Here is a 25,525-nt window from a genome sequence, read left to right on the forward strand (position 1 = left end):
TACTGTAATTGCTAGACAGTGAGAGTAGCACTTTTCGTATATCAAGCAGAGAGCAACACAGATTATTACTCTCTTGCTCGTTTCACCTGACAAGATTGTTCATGTTTTACGTTTTCAAATTATTTTCATATTTTGACATTTGAAATATACAGTCACTGAAATTCAAAAAAAATAAACGTGGAAAATTTGACGTTACGAGTGTTGGTAAAATATATACTTTTTATTTATTTCTTCATACAAAGTATGAATGCTCAGTATTGAATAATCTATAAACATCTGTTCCATTTTGCTCTTCCACTGTGTAAAATTAATTTGTTTGATGTACATGATACCACAAAATACTCAATTTAAATTTTTTTTTTCGTTTGTATACTTATAGAATCTGCTAAACGTCTACATATAAACCATATGGTATGCAGATGGGGATAAGACAAACATCAATAACATTTCCATCTCTGAAAGGGTTGAATAAAACTCAACCATAATGGATGCGGCATGGATTGTGACCATGAGTGCAAACTTTTGGTACGGTTACCTCCCAAATTAAACAGTATTCCCGTTCTAGTGCACTACTTTTGACCAGAGTCCTATTAGCCTTTGTCAAAAGGAATGCACTAAATAGAGGACAGAGCGCCATTGGGGATGTTATCATACTCTTTTAGTTACATTAACAAGACCAAAATTCCAATGCATTAGGGGAGACCAGGGGAGTGTGTAACAGGGTGACCTGCCCCAGTCTCCCCTACTCCAGCCATTACAGGGAGAAAAGAGTGACATTATTCCAAATGTATAATGTGATAGCTTGTATTCCCAGAGTTTATCTGCTAAATACAAGGGCCATTATTTGTTACTGTAATTACTATTGCACTATAGAACAATAGGGGGAGATTGAGGCATAACAATTCCTAGGCAAAAATGCAACTGTGTTTTAATAAGGGACCAGTAAAATCCCCTTATCGCCACTGCTACCATCCACTTGTTTGATGTAAAAAAACAAAAACATTTATAACTGTCTGACTCAGTTCAAATAAGACAGACGCTTGGTAATTGCATTGGACTGGACGGTTTAGAGGCACCATTGTCTTAAGTATCTTATAAGTACCATACAATATTCCTTCTTTTATACATTTTCAATGACCAATAGTCAGTGACAGACACTTTCAGCTCTGCATTTGATTGGAAGGATTTTAGTGTGTAGGGGTAGGGTGTGTACATTTGTTCTGGATCCTGCCTGCCAAAGGCTTTCTAGTTCCCTCTATGGGGCTACTATGTTTGACCAAAGCCGTTGTCAGAATTAGCAGGCCCACACTGTAGAGGAACAGGGTGTCATTTAGGACCCAGAAGCAGCCTTAAATCAGACTAAAATGGCTTTGAAGTAACCACAAACCACAAAGGTTTGGGCATGTACACCTCCAAATGATAACTACAGACAGTTCCTCCCTCTTGCATATCCAGAATTCAAGTAGAAAGATAAACAACAACAAAGAAGCACTGAAAAAGAAAACAACAACAATAGGAGAAGAACAACAGACAGTGATTCAAGCTTGTGTGTTGCTAGGTAACTTGATATCTGAGCTCCCTACTCTGGAAAAAAACTTTTTTTGGCAAGCAGTTGAGGAGAATTGAGATCCAATATGGAACAATAAAAGGAACGATGTTAGGATGATGGAGTGAGAGACAAACTGTATCACCTGACCATTATGTGGTCTGACTAGGATCACGGTCATGTTCTGTGGCGGATCCCTTTAGAAACCATCCTCCTGCCTTTCCATTCCCTGCATGGGACACAACTTTAGACCAAGGCCCAACTGCACTGTTAGAGTGAACCGATTTAGCAGTAGAGTACCGTCTAAAATCGGAATCCGGGGCCAGCCAATCCTATGTAACGATGACATGTTTCAGAGCTCTGTGTTGTTCCAGTCATATGTACCTTCACGCTCTATATCAGGCATATGTATACGGGGGTGCGAGCATGTACTTGATGGTCTTACCCCAACCCGGAGTAACCTCCCCAGTTATATCCCAAACATTTCTCCCGTCTTCTGTGAAGTCATCCAGGGAAGGGATCATATTCACACTTTGAGAGACAGGAAGATTATCAGGACACAACTCCCCCATCTCTTCAACAACCCAAACGTCTCTCAGAACACATTTGATTGGGATTTTATTCAACCATTGAATGCTGGCTACGAGCCAGCAGTGCTTTGAACAGGGCCTGGGAGCAGGGCGGAGACCCAGATCGATGGGCCTTAGTAACGTTATCCCATTAGCATCACGTCAACATGTGGCCCTATCTATATGATGCGGTCAGAAATAGGCCTCTGATGGACAGCCCATTCATTAGAACAGACTGTCAGAGCTCTCCAAGAGGAAGGCCAGACATATACTTTAACCATGTCTGGCACAATGAGAAGCAATTAGGCCTATTGATCCACCAGGTATTGAGTGGAAAGGACATTAGATCAGCTGGTTAGACCAATGGGACAGAAGGGTAATGGGATGCGGATGCGGGTAACCGGCGGTAACTGAAAGGACCTCATTTGAATGAAACACAACGATGGAATGGGTGGAACATTAATAGGTGAATGTAGATAAAGAGCAAGCGTGCTGGAAAGGGTGTGAGGGTGCCTTTAACATGAAAGTTAACCATTTATTACATTTTACCTCCACTGAGTAGACATGAGGGACCGTTAAGGGAAGAGTAAATACAAATTAAATTAAATGTGGAATGTAAAAAAACAAAACGTGGGCCAGATGTTATGTATGTACAATATGGTTAGGCAGCTTAGTGAATTAATTGCTTAGAAATAAAATAAATTATTATAAAATAGATTTCTGTACATTTTACATATATATAGCAACTTCTCCCATGTTCTTTTTGCCATTCATTGAATTACAGAGAAAAATAACCATGTGTCCTCCCAAATTCACATCCATCAATCCCAGCCAAAGTTATGTCCTGTCATCTGGTAAAACTTCATGTTGAAAGGCCTGTAGAAGTCCCGTAACCTCTGCACTACCTCCGGGTGGATGTTGGGGTGGGTCCGCCCTTTGGTTTTGCCCAGACAGTGGGGCTTGCTGCTGCCCTCAGCCTTCTTGAGGCAGGGGAAGCCCTTGGTCTGGTTGAAGTAGAAGTGTTTGTCTGTGATGATCCTCTTGAGTCCCAGGAAGTCCTGTACCCTGCCCAGTTCCCCAGCCGGGTCGCTGATCAAACGTTCCCCGCTCACAAACAGAATCTGGTCCATGGGGAAGTACTGCAGCCAATTGTCCAGGTGCTTGGCGTAGATACCGATCTGGATGGCACTCCAGGATGTGTCGATAAGCCCCGTAGTCCTGTTTTTGAAAGTCAGGCTCTCGAAGGTGGGAATGTCGGGCTTCTTGGACAGTGTCTGTGTGTAGTCGGAGATGGCCCTGGTGACCGGGTCCCGCACCACTACGATCAGCTTGGTGTCCCGGGACATGGCGGAGATCCGGGCCGGCGCCTCTCTGGTCACAAAGTAGCTGGGGGTCTTCTCCATGGTGATCTGTCCCTCTAGGGTCTTAGGCATCAACTCCCTGAGGAGAGGAGAGAGGACAGAGAGAGACAGACTGGGTTAGTACAAGAAACCTGCGCATAATGTAATCAACCAGATGGAGAGGACTGTTTTCTACAATCAATGAGTCAGCCAGTCAGTTGGTGAAGACCACTTGGCCTTATTGCAGGGCTCACAACCTATTACTTCAGGCAGCCTTCCAACATAAACAGCACTAACTGAAAACATACACACAGCCTGGAGCAGTGGTATTCAAAGTCAGGGTCGCGACTCCAAGCGTGGCCACAGGGGAACTGCAGTGGGGTTGTCAGAAAATATTTTTTCAAGAGAGACGAAAATGTAAGGCATTAAGGTTATTAATCATTGTAAAGATCAAAACACTTTTAACGTCATGTTATTCCACTTGGAGAGCACAGGAAGAAAATGGTGTCCCCGGATTATTCTAGCAGAAGAAAAAGCGTCCCCACTGAAAAACATTATACCCTGAAAATAATTATAGCCATTATGTGGATTCATTTTTGTGGCATATCCACACTCCCTGGGACACACTCTGAGAATGGGACCGACGCCGGGGGATCAGCCATCATTGGCTGCAATCCTGAATCAATTTGAGTTAACTACCATGCTCAAGGGCAGAACAACAGTTTCTCAACTTTTTATGTACTTGCTCAATGCTCTTAACCTTTAGGGCACCTGCCACCCACTGGCCTAGAGGGTATAGACATTAACATACGAAATGTGGTGATACTTCAGTTTTTTTACTGCTGTTTTACCAACTCAGTAAATATTCACCATAACATTTACAATCAAATTTTGACGTGTTTGTCTATAATTTATAACCTTAAATTTCATAATTTGATCAAACACAAAAGCCCAGTCTTTTCTTTCTTTCTGTCTGTCTGTGTGTACTGCAGCAACTACCCTAATGGTCAGTGGGGCAGGGCTTAATCTAAATCAACCTAGCCTCTTTACACCATTAACCACTTAGGCAGCAAAGCACAGACTAATTTGCCCCTCACCTACTCAGCTAGAACCCTCTGTGGCTTGCCCATGGAGGAGTGTTTCAACAACAAGCCCTGGAGCTGTCTGAAAGGAGACGCAACTTGTTTCAGAGCAGCCAATGTTTTTAACAGGGCCAAGCCAGCTTGGGCGGCTGTGGTAGAGGGAGTGAGACGGATAAGTTACACGTAGAACCTACTCATAATCTCGAGGCATTTGAGAACAACTAGTTTTGAATGAAAAGTGAACGTGCTTTCCGCTGCCAAGGTGGTTTTGGCTTTCAGAAAGGGTGGCCAATCACAGGGAGTGGATTATGGCGAGGCGATAAGAAGGGCTTTGACAGACACCGGGTCATGGATCCCCTTTCCCTCGCTGGCGGAGAGCCACCTGGAGCCTCTGGCAGGAAACCCTAAACGTCTCCGATGTCTGAATATGATCACATGTGTTTTTGGTTCTGATGTCCGCTAGCTGGAGGTGAGGGGGTCTGCTAATGAACCAAAGATACGGGAACTTGGACTCACGCACGCTAATGCGCGCTTGTTGACAGGAGATGGATTGACAGAGAAACAGTAAGAGGGAGACAGAGAGAGACAGAAAGAGTGTCAGGACGAACGCACTCCCAAAGATAAGAGTTCCTGCTAGCCTATTGTCCCGCGGGGGATCGCTCCGTGTGGTAATGCTGGCCCAGAGTCACACAGCCATTGTAGAAGGCCTTGTCCCGGCACGGTGTAATCTCACCGCGAGTGTCTACACGGACCTGACTGCTGAAAGAGGCACCGAGGCTGGAGAGGGCGTCTGTCAGCAGACTGTCCCAGGGACCCAGGCCAACCACTCTGAATCGAGGTTTGCGTCACTTTTACGTGCTCCTCAGTTCTGCTCTAGAATCTAGTTCATGTAAAACCACTGCATCTCATGGCTTATTCATTGACATGTACTACAGGCTTGCTCTCCTTCAAGGCACCACCAGACATTCTAGAGTGGAAATTGCCTTTCTGAAAGATCCACACATATGGATACAGAGGCAGAGAGAGGTAGGTGTGAAATTAACGCCGCGTGAAAAGCAGAGGGTGATTTGAGGCAACCAGCAAAATGGTTTATGGAAATCTGTTGGCTGATACGTGTGGTAGTTTCAAGAGCGTTTCAGGAACGAGCTGAAGTGATCTAATTATGATCATATCGGCCTGATTGCTGACACTTCAGAAGAGATGGAAGCGGAGGGAAGAGAACCATGGCTGCTTCTGAAAGCTCATTAACAGCTTATTGAAATAAAAACAGAATGGGGTGGGGGGGGTGCACCAACCGTCTCTGTGCTGCAAGACCATGACTCATCTCTTCTCAAGCAAAGTCATTATTACAGGGTAAAGAAAAGAGAGGAGGCCAAACACATACAAACAGTGAGATCCAAACACTTGAAATACATCATTTGAGGCCACAAATCAAATGTACTATTTTAAAATCAATGTTTTGACAACCTCTGTATGCGAGGATACATAGTGGTAAGGATTACACCTCCTCACAATCAGCCAATCACAGAGCAGTACCTTGGCAGCTGCATACACCTGCACATGCACACACACACACACGTTGCAGTTTCCTCATTATGTTAAAATTCCCTTTTGGAATGTTTTGAAAGGAAGATGACCCTACCAATCAGCCAAAATACACAGCATGAGTCACTAGTGTGGTACTAACATGTCAGCCAAAATACACAGCATGAGTCACTAGTGTGGTACTAACATGTCAGCCAAAATACACAGCATGAGTCACTAGTGTGGTACAAACATGTCAGCCAAAATACACAGCATGAGTCACTAGTGTGGTACTAACATGTCAGCCAAAATACACAGCATGAGTCATTAGTGTGGTACTAAAATGTCAGCCAAAATACACAGTATGAGTCATTAGTGTGGTACTAAAATGTCAGCCAAAATACACAGTATGAGTCATTAGTGTGGTACTAAAATGTCAGCCAAAATGCACTGCCTGAATGACTAGCATGGTGCTAACACCAAGCACAAAGTGCCTAGAACTCAGGTTCTAATCCGATATTTAAATTACAATGGTGCATGGAGGAATTAGGAAACAGATTGAGCTGGAATGTGCTTGCTGATAGATAATGCTGATCCTAGCTCATCAAATCCCTTGTGAATCTCTCGTGTGAACTCAAGTGTCGGGGGGGGGGGGGGGTTGGGCTGGATGGAGAGAGAGAGAGAGAGTGGGTAATAGGAGGTTAAGATTTACAGAGAGACAGCGAGAAGACCCGCCAAAGTTGTCCCTCAATAAAAATCACCACCTCTGACTTTACTCACTCTTCTCCTAGAAGAATGCTTAAGGAGCAGAGAATGTGAGTAGAAGAGAGGAGGAGAGGGGAGGAGGAGAGTGGAGAACAAGTAGAGGGGAGAACAAGTAGAGGGGAGGAAGGGAGTATAGAAGAAGGGGAGGAGGAGAGGGGGAGGAGGGGATCTGTTCAGTGTGAAGGGTAGCCCTTGGAAGGAACAATGTCCATTATGCTCTATTTTGATTTATGAGGTAGCGCTTTTAAAGATTCTGTCAGCAAACAGGCAATTCCGTGACAACGAATCTCTCTTTTTCCTTGCTTTCCTTTCAAAATAAGGGCATTGTCCTTTGGCGGCACGGTGAAGGAAGCAGCGGCCAGGCCATGGGGCGGGGGTATGGGGAGGGTGAAGGGATGGGGCCTGGGTGTCTTTTGAGGACTGAGTGGAAGCACTTCTCGATCACTCTCAGCTTTGAGTGAGAAGAGCTTTTGGAGAGCTCTGGAGTGGAACGCATGCAAAGAGATTGTCCCCCAGATCACACAAGCAACCCCCCGGAGACAGCCGAACTACCCAGGAGATCTGGAGAGTACTGCCCATCTCTCCTCTGTGGAGAAGCATTTCCACCAAACAACGTGCATCAATCTGTGCTGTCGGTTCCATACAATACAAAATGACACAGGGATTATCATCCTCTTTGCTACGGATACAGAGTTTCCGACCCACACCCCCGCCTGCCCAAACCGCATGAAACCCCTTTCTCAAAGCTAAAGGATGGGATCATGTTGTGCCCATATGTGGTTTTACACATATATTCCTGTTTGTGTCTTTACCTCACACATGTCTGAAAACTTAAGCAATTTGATGGACATGACAATAAAGCCGATGTCTTCCATTTATTTCTGAAAAAAAAAACGATGTTTCGATTGGAACAAACATTGCAAAAATATCTGAAGGAATATATGTCTGTTGTAACAAGGCCATTGCCATAGCACAACCAAAATGATGTCTATGCATGGGATTGGCTCTGTGTTTTGTGTGATGTAATTTCTGTAGTTAAACTACCACATAACCTTCCAAATAATGGCCAATGTATGTATATCAATTTACTTTTGCTGGCATGTCGTTCAAGTTCGATATGTAATTTATTAAATGGCTGTATGTATGTAACTCACCTGCTGAAAATCAATTGACTATTTGTTGTGCCATGCTTAAGTTAACATATTAGTGTGTATAGTATACTCAACTTAAAAGCAACTATGCTTTAACAGGAGGGAGGAGACTTTGAACAGGAAGGGGGGAACTGAGCAGGAGGGAGGGGGCTGAGCCAGAGGGAGGAGTCTGAGCAGGATGGATGAAACGGGCAAGATGGAGAAGACTGAGATGGAGGGAGGAGTCAGAGCAGGAGGGCGGAGTCAGAGCAGGAGGGAGGAGACTGAGGGAAAAGAGGCTGGAAGCAGGTTCTGCTCATGTAAAGACAACTCTGTATCTATAGCTACAAAAAAACAGAAAGTAAAAAAACGCGACCTCTCTGGTTTGGAAAGATTGCTTTTCACATTAACAGAACAAACAGTTTGACAGAGAAGGTCCAAAAGCAGGTCTGTACTGGATGTTCCAGTTGCTGCTCTTATCCTGTCTTCCTGAGGGTCTTTCCAGTTGAGGGTTTTATTTTTAAGCAGAAAGGCATCCCAAAAAAACTGTGATAAGACACAAAGCAGAAGCCCACTTCACATGTCAACTTCAAACAGGTGACTGTAGTGGACCCATGCCTTGCGTTTAAAAGGGCCCACATCTGAGACAAAAGAGCACAAACCAGATACGCAGATAGACACAAGTAGAACAGGGGATTCCTTTGTCTCTAACTCCGATCATATTTGATTGGCCGATAACAGACTGCCTCTCTTTCGTTTAAAAAGAAACGTCGCTAGCAAAAACATATTTTCATCTCACAAAAAAAACTGTGTTATGGCTTTCCTTGTTTGGAGTCTACTGCCTGATACAGGAGACATTCATTGTATTTCTCTCCCTGTATGTAAAACTGATTTGTTTAAAAGGAAATCAAGGTAGCTCTCGTCCTGGCACAGGAGGGATTGCCACACACCTTATGTTGAGGTGTACACGTACTCCCAGTGGAGACAACACCAACAGACTAAGATTCAGATGTAGAGCTGTTCAAATAAACCCTGAGAAGAGAAGTGAAAACAAACCAAAGCCTCCTGGGTTCAACCGCCTCTAGACTTTGAACAATAAAGCCAGTGAACAGCTATGAGCAACAAGCCTATAGACTACATGATTTGTCGTGAACACAATTACATTTTAATAATACGAACATAAAATGTGAATAGAATCTTCGATTCACACTGGCAACGAGTTTACTCGTGCTGAAAAACACGTGCATGCACAGCGATACATCTGGACCATTGACTTGGAAGGCATATAAGCACACTGAAAATGTTGTTTACCTGATTACTAACTTGGCGCTCTCTGTCAAATAAGGGCTGTTGCTGATGATAGTAGAATTGTTTTGTTGCCAGTGTGAGTGTGATGTTGTTAGTTGCTTCTCAAAGGCAGTTCGGTTTATGGAGCTGGAAGGGCCTACAGAAACAGACTTCTTACGGCATCGCTCATCCCACATTTACATTTTAAGCAATTTAGCTGAAGCCCTTATCCAGAGCGATAAGTGCATACATTTCAGACCCAGTCCCCCACGGGAATCAAACACACAACCGCTGGTGTTGCAAGCACCATACTCTACCAACTGAGCTACACACAACGCTGTGCAAAGCAAGATGCTGAGTTTTGAATTCAGTAGCCGAGGGGAGTATCGGTCCCCTCGGCTACTGAAGCATCCCGAGATTCCTACTGAAGCGTCCCGAGATACCTCGGAAGGTGGGGCGCGGCAACTGCTCTCTTCATCTGTTTACAGAATCTCCCAAATCTGGCACCAAGTCTTGTTCATCTAAATAAAACAATTGTAGTCAAAAAGGACAATTGGATAACGAAGCCTGGTTTCAACAAACGTTGAGGAGTCACACGTACATTATGATGGTAGAACTATAAAGACGTCAAAGGCGAATGTCCCTAGTCAGCCCAGTGGATGCAACACTTGACTGCAGCACTTTCTCAACTTAAACACTTCCTGTATAGCCACAACAAACACTCTTATCTCCTCTTCCAGTGCCCTACAGGCTATTGATCAGGAGCAGTCTCCAGGCAGCCAGCCAACCAATCAGAGACCAGCCGGAAGATCTGAGAGAAGCTAAGTGTCACTTCACAAGGGGAGAGGGAGGAAACGGGGGAGGAAGCATTGAAAGGCTCTCTTTCTTCTCTTCCAACCTCTCACCAAAGCTCTTCAGATGAACAGGAGTGGTGGAGAAATGTAGCCACAACGTCCTCCGCAAAAAAAAAAAAAATTGACTTGTCTTTCTTCTGCTGTAGACGATTAGCATCTTGAGCCCCTCTTGTTCTTTCACTGGGCATGAAGTGTAGCGCTTGTAGTGAATTAGACCTATTTAACCCCTCGAAAACTGGCCAACAAGCTGTTAGCTGTCAATGCGAATGTGAGTCAGGTCTGAAAAGTGGTACGGGAAGTATTCTAATGGTGGTCCTGTTCTGAAATGATAAGACACACTTGTTGTGGATACTTGGACTCTGAGGAGAAGTTTTCATGAACACAATTAATCACTGCATGGATGATGAATGATCCATTCTATGGAGATTATATTATTATGTTTTTGTTCAATTAATATGAAAGAATACAACAGCCTGCGAATCACCGTCTGGTAAATAAAGTCATTATGAAGACACTATTAAGTGCTGAAAGAATTTCCATACTGTCTGTTTTTGATGGGCCAATAGGAGAGGCCTCCTTCCCCCTTTTGAAATAGCCCACTGAGCCTACAGCCTCACATATTAAAGCGCAAAACAAGGCATTGGTTGTAAGTAAAAACAAATGGTCCTGTGATGGTCAGTGGAAGGGACACTACAATAAAGCCACACTGAAGGAGATGAGAGGATGGTATAGGTTCCTTTGTGAGTGTTAGTAAGTGAGTAATGCTGACTGCATGATGAAGCCAATTTGATACTAATAGATCATTAGGCCCTGGGATGAAGCCTCCAGTCTGACCTATGTTTCCATCCTGGCCTGAGGCTAATAGACATCACTTAATAAAGTGTGTCACTGGATCTATGGAAGTTCTTGGTTTGTATGGTGGAACACACACACACACACAGGCATCACACACATTATTCACACATGCGACCCACGCACAGACACACATTATTCACATACACTTTAAGGGGCCGTCGGTGCTGTCTGTTGACGGGGGGGGGGGGGTGATTAATAATGTAGGCAGACATAGCCTCATAGGAATGCGGACCTGGCTGGTTGTTGGGTTGACTGACTGGGCCCTGGTTGTGGATCTAAGCCTCTCTCAGCCTGGCCTGCTAGAAGCCACACTCTCAAAACAACTGACCCATGCCTTTATGTAAACAGATAACCCAAACAACACCACACCTCACTGGAAGTGCAGCGAGAAAAAAAACGAATGCCAGAAAAGTGCATTCGCATCCAAGCATTTTTACTACTAGCGCCTGTGAGTTTGGCCTGGCCCATGTGGTCATGTCTGGCCCTTTGGTCTGGATTTAGTTCAGGCTAAAGACCGTACGGCTTTTTGGAGGGAACATCAGACATCAACAGAGAAGAATAAATAAACAGAAATGAAATGAGCCAAGAAGACTGAGGGATTGTATCTCAGTCAAAAGTGTCAGAAACACACCAACACTGCAATAGTGTAACCGCCCGCTTCAGAGATTTTGTGGCTTTCCAAATGGCACCCTATTACACATATAAGGCACTAGTGTAAACCAGAGCCTTGTGGAGAAGTACACAGGGAGGCATTTGGAATGCAACCACAGTGGAACCCTTCTCTCTGTTTCAGCCCTGAAAACACTTAACTGAGGTTAGGTGGTGCAGAACCGTTTCTCCAGATCATAGTGGTTTCTTTGTGCCGGGCTGGGATCTCTGCAGCATGACACACTCCAATCACTCAATTCAATAAGTCAGAATTTGCTACATGGGCTGTTGCAAGTTCATCAGTTGCAATTCAGCACCTCTGAAAGCAAAAACACCAGTACGAGCACGGCACACTTCTGCTCTGAGAGACCACATGGAGCTTCCGTCCTGCGGCCGGACAGAGTGAATTACCCAGTGTTAATAACAGGACGCGGTGCAAGGAGAAACAGCTCTGTGGCGTAAATAAAACATTGGGAGGGGCTACTTTCCGGGCGGAGGAACAAGGAGCATACCAAAATGGCAATATCATTTCACAATTCCTCACAGTTCTGTTGGTGATTCTTAATGCTAAACATTTTCACTCTGTTTTGGATGTTATTCAGGAGAGCTTATAACTCACTCTGCAATAATGAGCCAATGCTGACCAGTAAATTAACTCTGCGCAGATTAGTATCCTTTGCATGTACAGACACACACACACACACACAATTGCTGCAATCCAGTGCTTGGGTCTATAGCACTGGCCCCTGAGTTTGCTTAGCGCTGGTAATCCTCTGTGATCAGTGGCTTGGTGTGTGTTTGCTCTGGGTGTTTGTTAAAGGTGTTAGCAGACCGCTGGTGACCCCTGAGGAGGCCTCGCATTCCAGGTCGGCCACTCACAGCAGCCATGAGGACTCAGCGTGACGGTATCATTGTGATACGGCTCAATCCGGCCACCGGCGGGGCACGCCGAGGACTCATTCAGTAGTGAGACATGATAGGGCGAGCAGTGAAATGCACAACGGAGAGATATGGATTGTTATGGGTTTCCGTCCACGTGTCTTTGTGTTTCCGTCGACGTGTGTGCGGTTATGTTGGAATAACCTGGTGGGAACAACCTCGACATGGATAGTAAGACACAAAGAAATGCATCTACCTTCTGGGGACCTTTTGTCAGTCCCCCCAGAGGTTAATGAGATTACTGTAGATTTGTGTCCCCACAAGGATAGAGATTCCTAAAATATGGATGCATGCATGTGTTTGAGCGTGGTGTGCAACAGAAGCTGTAGACACTCCCACTGAGGGATCTAAACACACCTGAGGTGAATAAAAGATGAAACAGACTTAAGAAGAACCTACATGTCACCAGCTTCCCACCCCACCCCCCCCCCGCACACACACATACACACACATACACACACACACACACAGGTTTGCATCCTGTTTAAACTGGCTGTCATCCAAAACAGCATGAGTACTTCCACAAGGCAGGTGAGCTGGAAAGAAAGAGAGGGGATTTCCTCCCTGTCAGTCAGTTTACAGGTACCCGTACGTCTCAGTGTGTGAGTGTGTTCGTGTGTCTGACTGAGTATGTGTGTTTCTCCTCCATTAGTGACAGACAGTACAGCTGTGGTGTGGGTTAATGGTTTACAAACAACCTGCCTCTCTGGCTAACATATAATTAGACACATTGTGAAGTAATAGGAACAGTAGCGACAATGAAACTTTTCATTTGTGAGGAGAAGAATGACAGCAGTGTTGTTGGTCTGCTGGATCCTCAGGCAATTCTAAAGCTCCATCTTGGATGACAGCCTAGATATTGTCTGCTAGGATATCTCGGCGCATCCCGACGACAAGATAATTGCCATTAAGTACAGTGAGCAAGCCGGGGCCCATGTCGTTAACCCTTTCTGATGCTGTGAACTAGCAGTTATCGCATGGAGTAGATGTCAGTGGTGGAGCATGATTCCAGGGTTTGATTATTTCTTTTGGGCTGTCGGATAACAGCCAGGAGCATGATGACAAATGTTTTCTCTTTTCGCCCTCTACGGCCTCTAGCAAGGGCCTCATGGTTTGCAGCGAAACAAGATCCTCTCCCTTTGCCAGAAAGACAAGCCATTTCATAGAAAAGGAGAAAAAAGAGAATTTGAAAGAGACATTTGAGAAATTGGCCCAGCCAGCAAAATATGTATAAGTCATGGCCAGCTTACTTCAGCATTTGTTTATGGATTTAAACTATCTCAAAGTAAAATATTTCTTCAGTCTGTCTCCCTGACATCTTGCTGTTCTATTCCATGTTCTGTCCTGCAATTTTATCAGGGAGTTGTTTCACTAAATAAGAAAAACAAAACAATTATTCAAGTCCTGTCTGTATCTTGTTTGTATGTATTTCTTCTACACATAATACAAATGGTCTGTTGGAGATTTGCCAAGGTAAAGGGGCTGCTGGGTAAATCGACATATTTCCACCTGGGATTTCTTAACCAGTTCCCTGCGCAATTATCACTACTCCACTCTGCTCACTTATGGAAACAACCTTCAAATGACAGTCAGTCGAATTGCACTCACAGAGGTACAGGTCAAAACGACTTCTCTGAATATTTTTGTTAGGAACTGATATTCATTTAGGAATCCTGTTCTACCATAGATTTATAATTCAGGAACACAGAAAGAAAGTAAGCGAAAAGATAAAGATCATATCGAGGTAAAGAGTAAGAGCGAGAAAGTGAGAGGGAAGGAGAGTGGCAGTGACAGTGAGAGAGTTACAGAGAGGGATAAAACAGACACAGAAAAACAGAGAGAAACAGAGAGAGAGAAAAAGAAAGAGAATCAGAAAGAGAGAAACAGAGTTGGAAAGAGTCAATAAGTGTTTGGGCCCTGGGTTTAGACGGCTTGGTTGCCTTGGAGCTGAGTTGTTGTCACTCCTTTGAGGAATATTCACTCCTGTGAGCACAGAGGGAGGAGAACCTGAGGATCAGGAGAGAGGAACAAGAGAAACAGAGAGGAAGGAGATAGAGATAAAATGAATGGGAAGAGAGGAGCAGAGAGAAAAGAGAGAGGGAAAGAGAGAGGTAAAGGAAGGAGAGAGAACAGACAGGAAAAGAGGAGGGAGAAAGGAGAGAAAAGGGAGGGAAAGAGAGAGGGAACGTAGAGTGAGACACCAGTCCCTGCAGGGCTCCTAATGAGCTGTGCTCTTTTATGGCTGAGGGTGAATAGAACACCCCTGGGGTTTCCATGCCCCTGCTACCTAACTGTCACTTTCCCCCTCACCGCTCCACACATTCCCTAATAGTTACCTTCCAGACTTAATACCTGGGACAAGTTGTAGGGTGGGGGCTGGGGGTGGTATTTTTTAGGATAAAATAATTTCAGAAGCCGAGCTACAACCATCTTAAGTCAAAGAGTCTAAGAAAGGTTATTTGCTTGGGAAGTAATTGTTTTACAATGTCTGACACTGTTAATCGATCCAATCTCTTTTTTTAAGACATAAATTATCATAAGAAAAAAAATGTGTTGGCAGGAGAAGGGTTACAGGTTGACTGCCTTTAAATCTCCTCTTCCTTTTCCTCAAGGCACCCAGCCTTTTCTCCTCTATAGCAACACTCGCTCATCTCTGGATATGTGGAAAAGGTTTGGCAAACTCAACAAAACACTGACCGACCATAGTTTCAGGGTAGAACGATGAAGCTAATGATTAACAAAGCACAGACGAAAGCTTGTATTTTTTTCCCATCTAACTCCAACTAAAAACCCCTGGGCTCTTTTTAATGTGCCAAACAGTGTTTATTTAGCAGCAATGAACGATCGTTAACTCAGGAGGGAGGAGGCCTGGTGTTGCCGGGACATGTGTTCCCACATCCAAATTATCACCTCGTTAAATAGGGCCTAAATCAGCAACGGCACAGAGGGATGGACTGGGCACAAGGTGATGTATGAGAAGATACCACAGAGGGATGGACTGGGCACAAGGTGATGTATGAGAAGATACCACAGAGGGATGGACTGGGCACAAGGTGATGTATGAGAAGATACCACAGAGGGATGGACTGGGCACAAGGTGATGTATGAGAAGATACCACAGAGGGATGGACTGGGCACAAGGTGATGTATGAGAAGATACCACAGAGGGATGGACTGGGCACAAGGTGATGTATGAGAAGATACCACAGAGGGATGGACTGGGCACAAGGTGATGTATGAGAAGATACCACAGAGGGATGGACTGGGCACAAGGTGATGTATGAGAAGATACCACAGAGGGATGGACTGGGCACAAGGTGATGTATAAGAAGATACCCCAGAGGGATGGACTGGGCACAAGGTGATGTTTGCGAAGATACCACAGAGGGGGATAACATCACTGTCTCAGAAGATCAGAGGTTCTTCTCTCATTCATTTCGGATCATTTCATCTTCCAGAAACCCTTCTCATCGCCGGCTTTCTAGTCTTGCTTTGACTCCAGCATGGGGGGGGGGGGTACATAAATGATTCATCAGACAGACGTGTGTCTCATCTCCTCCACCAGAGTGTATCCATGAGTGCTAACAATAGTCTGCGTTTTTAAAGTGTTATTTTCTTGGTGTGTGTGTGTGTGTGTGTGTCACCGAGTTCCTGGCAGGCTCAGTGTCCATTATCTACTGTTCCGGCAGGATGTTCCAGTCTGCGGTGACCATCTTTCCCCTCCTGTCCTAGGTAGTTCAAAATAGGCCACTCACAGAGCCACTGAGCTGCCATAGTGCTTTGCAAGATGGATGCCCCTCCCCTCTCCCCAGGCTACCCTTTCACAATTAGCCAGTGGTAATTAGGGGATGAAGCTACCTTTCTTCAGCTAAAAAAAAAAAACCCCACCTCCCCCTCATCCACTACCGGTCCCTCCCTTATCTCCCCTCCATTCGCCAGGGCCATGCCAGCTTAGGCAGCTGGGAGCGAGGGCCTGTTCTACCCTTACTGTGTTGACCAAAGGAACAAGAGGGCCACTCGTGGTTGCTGAGGCCTGCAACGAGACCTGCCCAGGATGGAGGGGGGGGGGGGGACTCCACGACGTGACATTATTCTTATTCGCCAACAGGCGGAGCGCACAGCTGGAGAATGAAGAAAGGGGGTTCATAAAAGAGTAGATGGGTTGTTTTGGGGTGGTGGGAGGGAGAATTAACCGGGTGTGAAGGGGGGGGTTTGACGGTTGAAGTCTGTCCACAAAGAAAAGCGTCCGCTCTCATGTGGGACCAATGGGGAAGTTCACCCAACACAGAGGAACGCTTTCCTTGAGACTTGTTTTCATGTTTGCAGCTCCTGCTCTTTGAGGAGGGGATGTCAACCTGCTGTCAGCTGTACGGTTGGCTGGTCGGTCATGTTGGCCCCTGAGGAGCAGATCTGTGGAGGGTAGAAGGGAGGGCCATGGCAAGGATACAGGAAGCCATCACAGCGCCAAAGTATCAGATCGTCTCAGAGTCAACATTCCTGTCAAGCTAAAACTGTCAAGTTTTCCCATCAAGCTAATAGCAGCCGTTTCAAGTTTCAACAAAGATTTCAGCTGCTGCTCTGTCAGTGACTTCATCAGACAATCCCTCGTGGTGAATCCACTTCCTACCGTGGGACAGGTGGGTCCCTTAATTCCCCATGCCAGTTTGTATGTCAACATTCAACCAATCAGATTTGCTGTAGTGACAGGGCATCATCTTTGCAGGTCGGGCATTAATCAACATAACTAACCATATTTCCCCGCGTAGACCAGAGGAGTGAAAAGACTGTGAATACCCAGTGGGACTTGTAGGTCCAGCAGCTTGTTCCTGCTCTGCAGATGGTCAGCACACAGTCTGTCAGTCAGCAGCAGAAACACTGACCCTCACTCAAAGGCCCTTAACCCATCTACCACGCTTCACCTCCATCAGGCCTGACTAATCAATAGCTAGTATCTCTCTAAGGACCCAGGGACAGGGCCCGGAGTGTCATCTGTGTGAGCATCCAAGTCCTAAGTCCTCGTGGAAGAATCATTGTTTCAAACAGATCAACTGACATCCTTCTGCTTTGGTCAAGTTAGTTGGAAGGTTGTGGCACTGCCGCCGTGTAGCCTTTGTTCCAATCAGCCTGCCTGTTAGAGGAAGCAGGGAGAGGTCAGTGGAGAGGAGAGAACAGACAGAGAGTTGGGTCACCTACATGGAAACAGGAGCCCTCCTGCCGTCAGGAGATTAAAAGAAGAGGCATCCAGCTGGAACTCTCCTTGACATGGACAGCAGCATCTGTCTGGTCTCTGCAAGCGGGGGGCTGGACCGGTCAGCCCACTGATAACTTCCAACTTCCGCAACCATCTCCAGGTTGATAAGGGATTCGTGCCCGTCTTAAGCACCCCTTTTTAACAATGCTCCACTTGTCCCTTTGTTGTGGTGGAGCTTCTAAGCAGGCCGTAGCTAGCTGACCAAAGCTGCCATTACGTCTATTTAATTATTTGGTTCTTTATCACAGGGTGAAGGGATTCCAAGGTTCAACGGTCCACAAAGAGACCGTGCTCAGGGATGGTGCCATTTCAGACCAACTAGTCAACAGAAGACTAAAGCATAAATTCTGATCAATCACTGTAAACAAAACAGCAGCCAGATTAAGAGAAAATACAGCTATGTTGGTCTTCTCTTGGATTCACAATAATTGGCTATGAGTAAATAGGTATGTAGATTGAATTTATCTACCACATTAATTGAAATAATTCTCTGTAAGTGAATGGAATCCCAATTACATAACGGTGAACTAAAACCCATTATGTAATGCATGGCCAGTATATATTCCACCCCGACTTGGCATGGTGGCTTTGTTGCTGTGAGTATAAAGTCCCAGAGAAACTCCAACATTCCCCTTAATCCCTAATGTGTTACAATAAAAGTGACAACTCACAAGCATCACAACATGGTCATTAACCACATAGAGTTCAAATCCACAAAGGAATGAATATTTCTCAGAGTGTTCAGTTCAAGGCACAAACCCATTTCATTTTCTTGACAAAAAGCTGCAATGCCAAAAACTCAAGAGAATTTTTTTGCTCAAACAAAACTCAGCTATTCTCTCTTTTGTTCAAACAAAAGCTCAACAATTCTCTTTCTTATGGTGAGAAGCCGGGGAGAACATGATAATAAGAAATGCAGTTAGCATGTATAATGTAGACTGATTCTTCCTCAGTCGTTCACACAAGTGACAGATTCCATATCTATAGCTTTAAAGTTAGAAGCAGCCTCACAGCCCTAAGTGTTCAAAACTACTTGTCAAACCATAAATACAATTTTAAGGAGGAGCAGCCAAAGAGCACAGCACAGTGCTACACGGGTCTGACAGGCTGCAGAGACAAGAGCCCATGACACGAGAGCAAAGCACAGACCCAGTAATTATATATCAAAGCATATTCAGAACCAATACATATGAAAAACGAAGACGGAAAGAGTGGCACTACCACCACCGACTGACAGAACGAAGGAGGGTTGCAATCATGTAGACAAATGGGCTGAGTTGGGAACAAAATGTACATTTAATACGGACGATCAAAGAAAAGCTTTAACATGACAGAGGCAACAGGGTGTCAGGCAAAGTAAAACAGCAAAAAGAAGAGTGAAAAGTGTAAAGAATCATTGTGAGCAGTTAACAAAAACAGTCCAAGTGAACAGACCGGCCAACTCATTGGCATTCCCACCACACTGTGGCAGGTGCTAACAGAACCTGAGGAACTAATGCAGCCGCATTCACTTTACATTCTAGAAGGTAGAACACTGTTACCATAGAGATAGCTATTAGAATTCTAGAATAGACACAAAACATCCCAAGATGCGACAAAAGGTCAGCCCGTTTGGTTTGGTAGACGGTCCACCGTGGTTTTCCCATGCTTTGATACTTCGGAACAATTGATCTGCACTGTAGGTTTTTTAGCTGGAAAGCCAGATAATTAATGGAGGAATGATTCCATTCAATCGTGAAATTAAGTGCCAATATACAAACATTTCAAACAAACTTTCCGTTCACTGCATTCAATCAACAGCCAGGCAGAAAATAGGTAAAGAAAGGACCTATGTCCTGTGGAAACACTCCCGGCTACAAGCAGATATGAAGCTCCCTGTCAGAAAATATGTCCCTGTCCCTAAAATATGCACGAGTCTGTGTCCTTCAAAGAGAAATAGGTACAAAACTTTTTGTAATCTCTTTCTGGAATGACATGACAACATTTGAGGTTAACCCTCATTCAATTTCAAAATGTCTGCAATATGATATGACTCACTTTAGTTTCTCTCCCTCCCTCACTTCCATTCTGTCTCTTTCCTGATACAAAGAGCCCACTGGCTCTAAAGCATGAATCATGTGTTAGTCTCTGACACAAAATGAAAACTGTCTAAGTACGTCAGAGAATCAAAAAAGCCCGTTATCAGTGCTACATTCAGTGCTACATTTCCAGAGGTCTGTCCCTCTTCTCTCTTTCTATTCATTTCGGGGGCGGCATTTAGATGGTGGAATTTCAGGACTAAATGTGTGTCCATGGGCCCACAGAGACAAAGATGGTGCAAACTAGCAGGAGTTGAAAAGTGTATTGCACAGTAGTATTGTGCAAATAACCATCAAAGCATTAAACAATTGTTTTAGGGTGTTGCTTAAGACTTTAAATTCCTCCACATCATACAACAATTAACCACAACTTAACCCATTCATATTACCCTACTTGTCATCTTTGATCTTATAATGTAACATAACTGTCTTTTCCATTCTTTTCTCTTCCTCTATATCTTCTTTGTATATAATGTCTGGATTTGTCTGCGGTCTCCTATGTGACATTAATGGGAAAGTTAGACACATCAAAAAGGATGGATTATCATTTCCTCTCTTTCGTTTATCTTCTTGAAGAAAAATCTAAACTTTCCAAGAGAAGCATGCAGGGAGAATTGCACTACAGACGTAAAGCCAGCTGGTTTTCTCTCAGTAGGGTTTAGGTCAGGTTGACTGGCCCGGTTTTTCCTACTGCTAAAGCACCCATCCTGTGAGTTTCAGAGCTTAAAGTTACCCAAGAGCAGGACAGACAAAACAACACCTACATTTGTGAGGCTTTTGTGTCTCTGTCAAAACACCATGGCCCAGATATAACATTTGGGAGTGGCATTGCATGTCTGTGAATAACTGGGTAATATGGAAAAGTTCAAACAAACTTTTTATTCAGTTGAACTGTGTTGTGTGTTAAGCATTAATTGTCTCCATAAAAAATTATACTGTTTCAATATTGTTCATTAATATTGTACTACGAAATTATAAGACTAAGAGGGGATTGGCTGGAGGGTCTAATTTCTAGAGCTGATTTGAAGTATATCCAGAGGCCTCAGAAAAGCCTGTAGAATACTAAATGAAGAACCGTCCCACTCTACCTATATGTGCCACACAATCAGAAACCCGTTTTCCACGCCGGTCCATGTGTTTATTTTATCGGTTCCAGGATTCTCACACCGGGCGCTCCAACCCGCAGCCTTCGCGTAATGTTTTCATAATAAACAGCGCTCACAGAGCGGGTTGCAACATCGACCCGAAATAATCCACTGCAATCGTTGTCTGCATTACCGTTATCACACCCGGGCCAATGTTCACTTTTGACTGTGTTTGTTCTTTCCAAAAATGTCACAGATTATGAGGAAATGTGGTTAATGGAAAATAAAAGCATGTAATAGTATACCTAATGCCCAACACTGTGTAGAGTTAAACAAATTAGGCAACGCTACCGCTAGCAAACGAAATTCAGAATTACAAGATGAAACCCTGAATAATAACTTGGGCGAAAGACAGTGTTTTTAATTTGAGTAAAATCCATGTCACCGCCTCCGAAAACCAAGGTTTCTCATTCAGTGTTCTCTTTCATTTCACATGCTCTAGGTCTACTTTTGTTAGGGGGCCTCAACCGCCTCGCATATTTAACGACCCGGCTCTTCACACACTGCAGCAAATCCGGTTATTCTGAGGGGCATGCAATCCAGAAGTCTTTTTTTATCAACTTGTCAGATGAGCTATTAGTTCTGCTCCGCGCCTGGGACAAGTGAGGTTGAAACTCGCACTAAACTAAAGCAATGTCGCCGGGGTTAAGGCGAGAAGGAATTAGGCCTATAGGCCTATGTCTGATTCGCTGGATCGTCTTCAGATATTTTCGAATCATTTTAGTGATTTACAAAAATATTGTATTCCATTTAATAACTAAATTTTTTTTAAGATACTCATAACAGTTAAGCGAATGCGGCTACATAATATTCCACTGATTTAGATTTGATGTGATTTACCATTGCTCAACCGTATAACTACAGGCCTGTTGAACAGGACGCCTAAAATGAATAGGCTCTTTTGTAGACTAAATCCAACGAGATGTTTTGGCCTAAATATGTAATCGAACTTTCACTTGCTATGCTCCTTGTTTTTTTATGAATAATTTTGCATGAAGCATTTAGGACAGGGATAGTGGTTGGGAGAAACATTTTCAAATATCGAAAAAGAAACAGCTCAAATAATTCTGGTGCATGGATTCTGTATTATTTTCAATTTAATTATTCTAATTTTGGTCTATATCCCACGTTTTTCTTAGTAATACAATAGCCTACTTAGTCTAATTTAAGTCCTACTCATTATCTGTTAAAACATATACATTACTGGCATAGAATATTTAGCTACTCTACTAAGTCTGAATAGTTTTTGTTTGTCTTGTTCTCAGAAAAGCCCAGTGCTATTGTGTTGTAGATCACTGTTCTTTTCGGGTGCATCTGAATTGAAGAACAGCACTCAATCCGCTTAATTTAGAAAGTATTCAAGCATAACATTATTCATTTAAACTAAAATACTATTTAAAATAGTAATTTGACTGACAATACAAATGTATGTATATTACTGTAAAAGTTGAAAATATAAACAATTATAATTGATAATCAAAGACAAATTATTTCCAATATGATAATATCCTAACAATTTCTCGATCAACAAATCGCAAATGACCAGACTTTCTAGCTGTGTAAAACACCTAGGACTATGTGAAAGGGAATTATATGAATGTTTCAATTAAGTCATAATTGATCTATTTTCAAAAGTTAAATATAACAGCACTAAAAAATAAAGTGTTAACTTGCAGTGTGGCACTGTGTCCAATAGAGACCACTGCACCACATGGAAAAGGCTCTGCCACACATGCATTTTCACTCAGGCACATCGTACCTTACTAACAGATAAACTGAGAGCTATAAATACAAATACATTTCTTCCCACTAAACTAATATGATGTGAGTTTAGATTAGCACACAGATTAACAAATATAAATACCCAAAACTTCATTGAATAATTGCAAATAGCTGAAGCCTTAAAATAATTTATTGTATGGACATAAGCCTATGGCCAATAACATTATCTATCCCCTAAACATTAATTCACAATAAACTTAACTAAAAACATTGGATTAATTATATCTGGTATTATGAAGTATTTATATTTCTACAAGTATTAATCCAAGCCGATAGTTATAATGAGTCTGCATTATACATTCGAATCAATTACAAGGGAATTATTTCATTATATGTTTGCTATAGCTTTTTAATAATAAGATTAACAATTGCGTGTTTCAGATTATGTTCCAAACTACTAACTACTAGGCCTATATGTATTACACATTAATAATAAATGTAATTATTTTCTATTATAATTAATGATTAATAAGATTGCCATTAAGCTAAGTAACCACCAATTGTTACATTCCAAAATGCAGTGTTTGGACAATTTAGACATGAAAATAAAGTTGCATGCCTACGGACCACTATAAGAACTTCAGCCATGGATAAACACCACGGTCATGCCTGCTCTCTCATCATTTATTGTAAAACGCTGGTTCTCGGTAACCATGGTTCAATACAGTAATAAAGCATAGGTCCAGGACTAGCCTAAAATCTTTAAAGAACAAGAAATGTGATAAACTATTGTGAGAGAACATATTGTCAATTTTCTTTTACCTGTACCACTCCAGTCCATTCTCGTAGTTACGGTCGAAGAAGTGCGGCTCCGCTCCAACCGCTCTGATGTCTGGATGCACTCGGAGGAACTCGAGCAGTGCGCGCGTCCCTCCTTTCTTCACCCCGATGATGATCGCCTGCGGCAGCTTCTTGCTCCCGGAGCCGTTGGAAAAACTTGACATTGCGCCGGGTTCAGGAGCTCTGTGCCCCTCCACTCTCATTTCGTTCCAGTCCTCGGCTCCCCTGTCCGCGTCTATCTCGTTATTGAGCAAGTCTCTGGAAGAGGTCCTCACGGATGTTTCGTCGTAATCGGATTCTATATCTACCCAGGGTTGGGGTCTAGGTAGCAGTCTGGACATGAGGTCCGCTCTACCGTTATTTTCCGTCCTTTTTACGACTCCGGAAACCGACCCCGTTTCTTTTCCCCGGTAATTGTCCACCACCAAACTTGGCATAGTGGCACAGTAGCCCACGCACGAGTAAAGCATGTATACCCAGAGCAGAAACATTATGCCGAGCAGAATGAATTTCTTTTTTACCGGGCTAAATGAGAAAGCATACAGATTGTGACAAACCAGGCTATATTCCATAAGCCTTGCGGTTGCATACCATATTCCAGTGACACATATTGCCAAAACCACTCTCTCACCCCCAATGGCACCTCAAGTATCCACGCAAAAAGCGCATGCCATTCATCTATACCACATAACAATTAAATAAAGCAAGCAAATAAACTAAAGCAAATAAAATATCCACGGGGGTAAAGTCATTGCATGCGACAATCGTTTTCACCGCAGCCACATCAGGAAAACTGAAATTGATACGAACGACTGGTACACATCGGTGCTTCTCTAAACCCCAGCCGTCTCTCTCCACGCGCGTCACGGTCTTCAAACCTTCCAGCAACTGCTGGTTCAGAGGCTTCTGCGGAGGCTAGACCTTTTACAGCGCAGGAGTACTTACCCATACTTGTGATTGACAATCACTATGGCCAATTGACGCCTGCGAGTTAAATAACTACTTGTTTGTTGATAGAAACGGACCTATCACAGTACAGTGTGGGAGGGCGCTCGCGTGGGATCCGCGGCGTGGAGACGATTAAACGCTCTTATTGGATAAAGAGATATTAAACGGGATTCTGTATAATTACAAGAGGGGGGGGGTCTCAAATCTGTAGTGTAAAAACTGACTTTTTGGTGTGGCATAGCCTATGTGAAGTACCCACACGCTGGGCAATTCCCTTTTATACAGAAGCATTTAAATGTGTAATAGGCTGCGTTATAACACATGGGATTGAGTCGGAATGAGTAGGTGGATGTTCGGTCAAAACAGCCTAATGTTCTGATGCATTACTTATTATGCTTATCAGTCAAAGCACATATCTCTGAAGTAGTTTTATTATTTATATATTTCAAATAAAATATCAACAAAAATCATTATTTATATACTATAACTAATCAAATATTAATTATGAATGATTACACATCAATATTTATATTTTCGATTATATTGCTTTATTCAACTGGAACGAAATAGATATATAGAGATATTGCATACACGTTATTATACTTTTTTTACAGTGAACATCAGCAGGAAACAATATGATTATTAATATTAAAAACGATCCATGTTATTCAAATAATTATAACAATACCCCAATTAAATCAGCAGTTACATGAAGACGACATAATTATTATTATAGGCTATTTATTAATATTAATATTATTATCATTATCGAAAACGACAAGATAATAATTCCAGTTCCACAGGCTTAAGTGTTGTAAAAATAAAAATAAATGCATGCACTTAGATGAGTTTGGCCAATCAGTTTTTCAAGGTTGCTACTATTATGTAAACGGCAATTACCACTTTGGCCTAAATTCAATATAAATACGCAGAGAAATGTCAAAAGTAAACGAAAACGGTGCGTGCTAGAATTTTCGATCCAGTTTGCCAACAAGTCCCCAA

At 43.3% G+C, this 25,525-nt stretch overlaps 1 protein-coding gene across 1 annotated transcript; it reads right to left on the reverse strand.

Moving 5' to 3' along the window:
* Positions 1-255: 255 nt before the first annotated feature.
* On the reverse strand, positions 256-24,464 carry hs3st3b1b (heparan sulfate (glucosamine) 3-O-sulfotransferase 3B1b). The gene is made up of 2 exons (XM_010888651.3): positions 23,558-24,464; positions 256-3,555 (listed from the first exon to the last, which is right to left on the reverse strand). Exons 1-2 carry the CDS (start codon positions 24,145-24,147, stop codon positions 2,937-2,939), a joined length of 1,209 nt encoding a protein of 402 aa, XP_010886953.2. The 5' UTR covers positions 24,148-24,464; the 3' UTR covers positions 256-2,936.
* Positions 24,465-25,525: the final 1,061 nt, after the last annotated feature.

This window comes from Esox lucius, chromosome 5 (genome assembly GCF_011004845.1).
Source record: "Esox lucius isolate fEsoLuc1 chromosome 5, fEsoLuc1.pri, whole genome shotgun sequence".
Taxonomy (NCBI): Eukaryota; Metazoa; Chordata; class Actinopteri; order Esociformes; family Esocidae; genus Esox; species Esox lucius.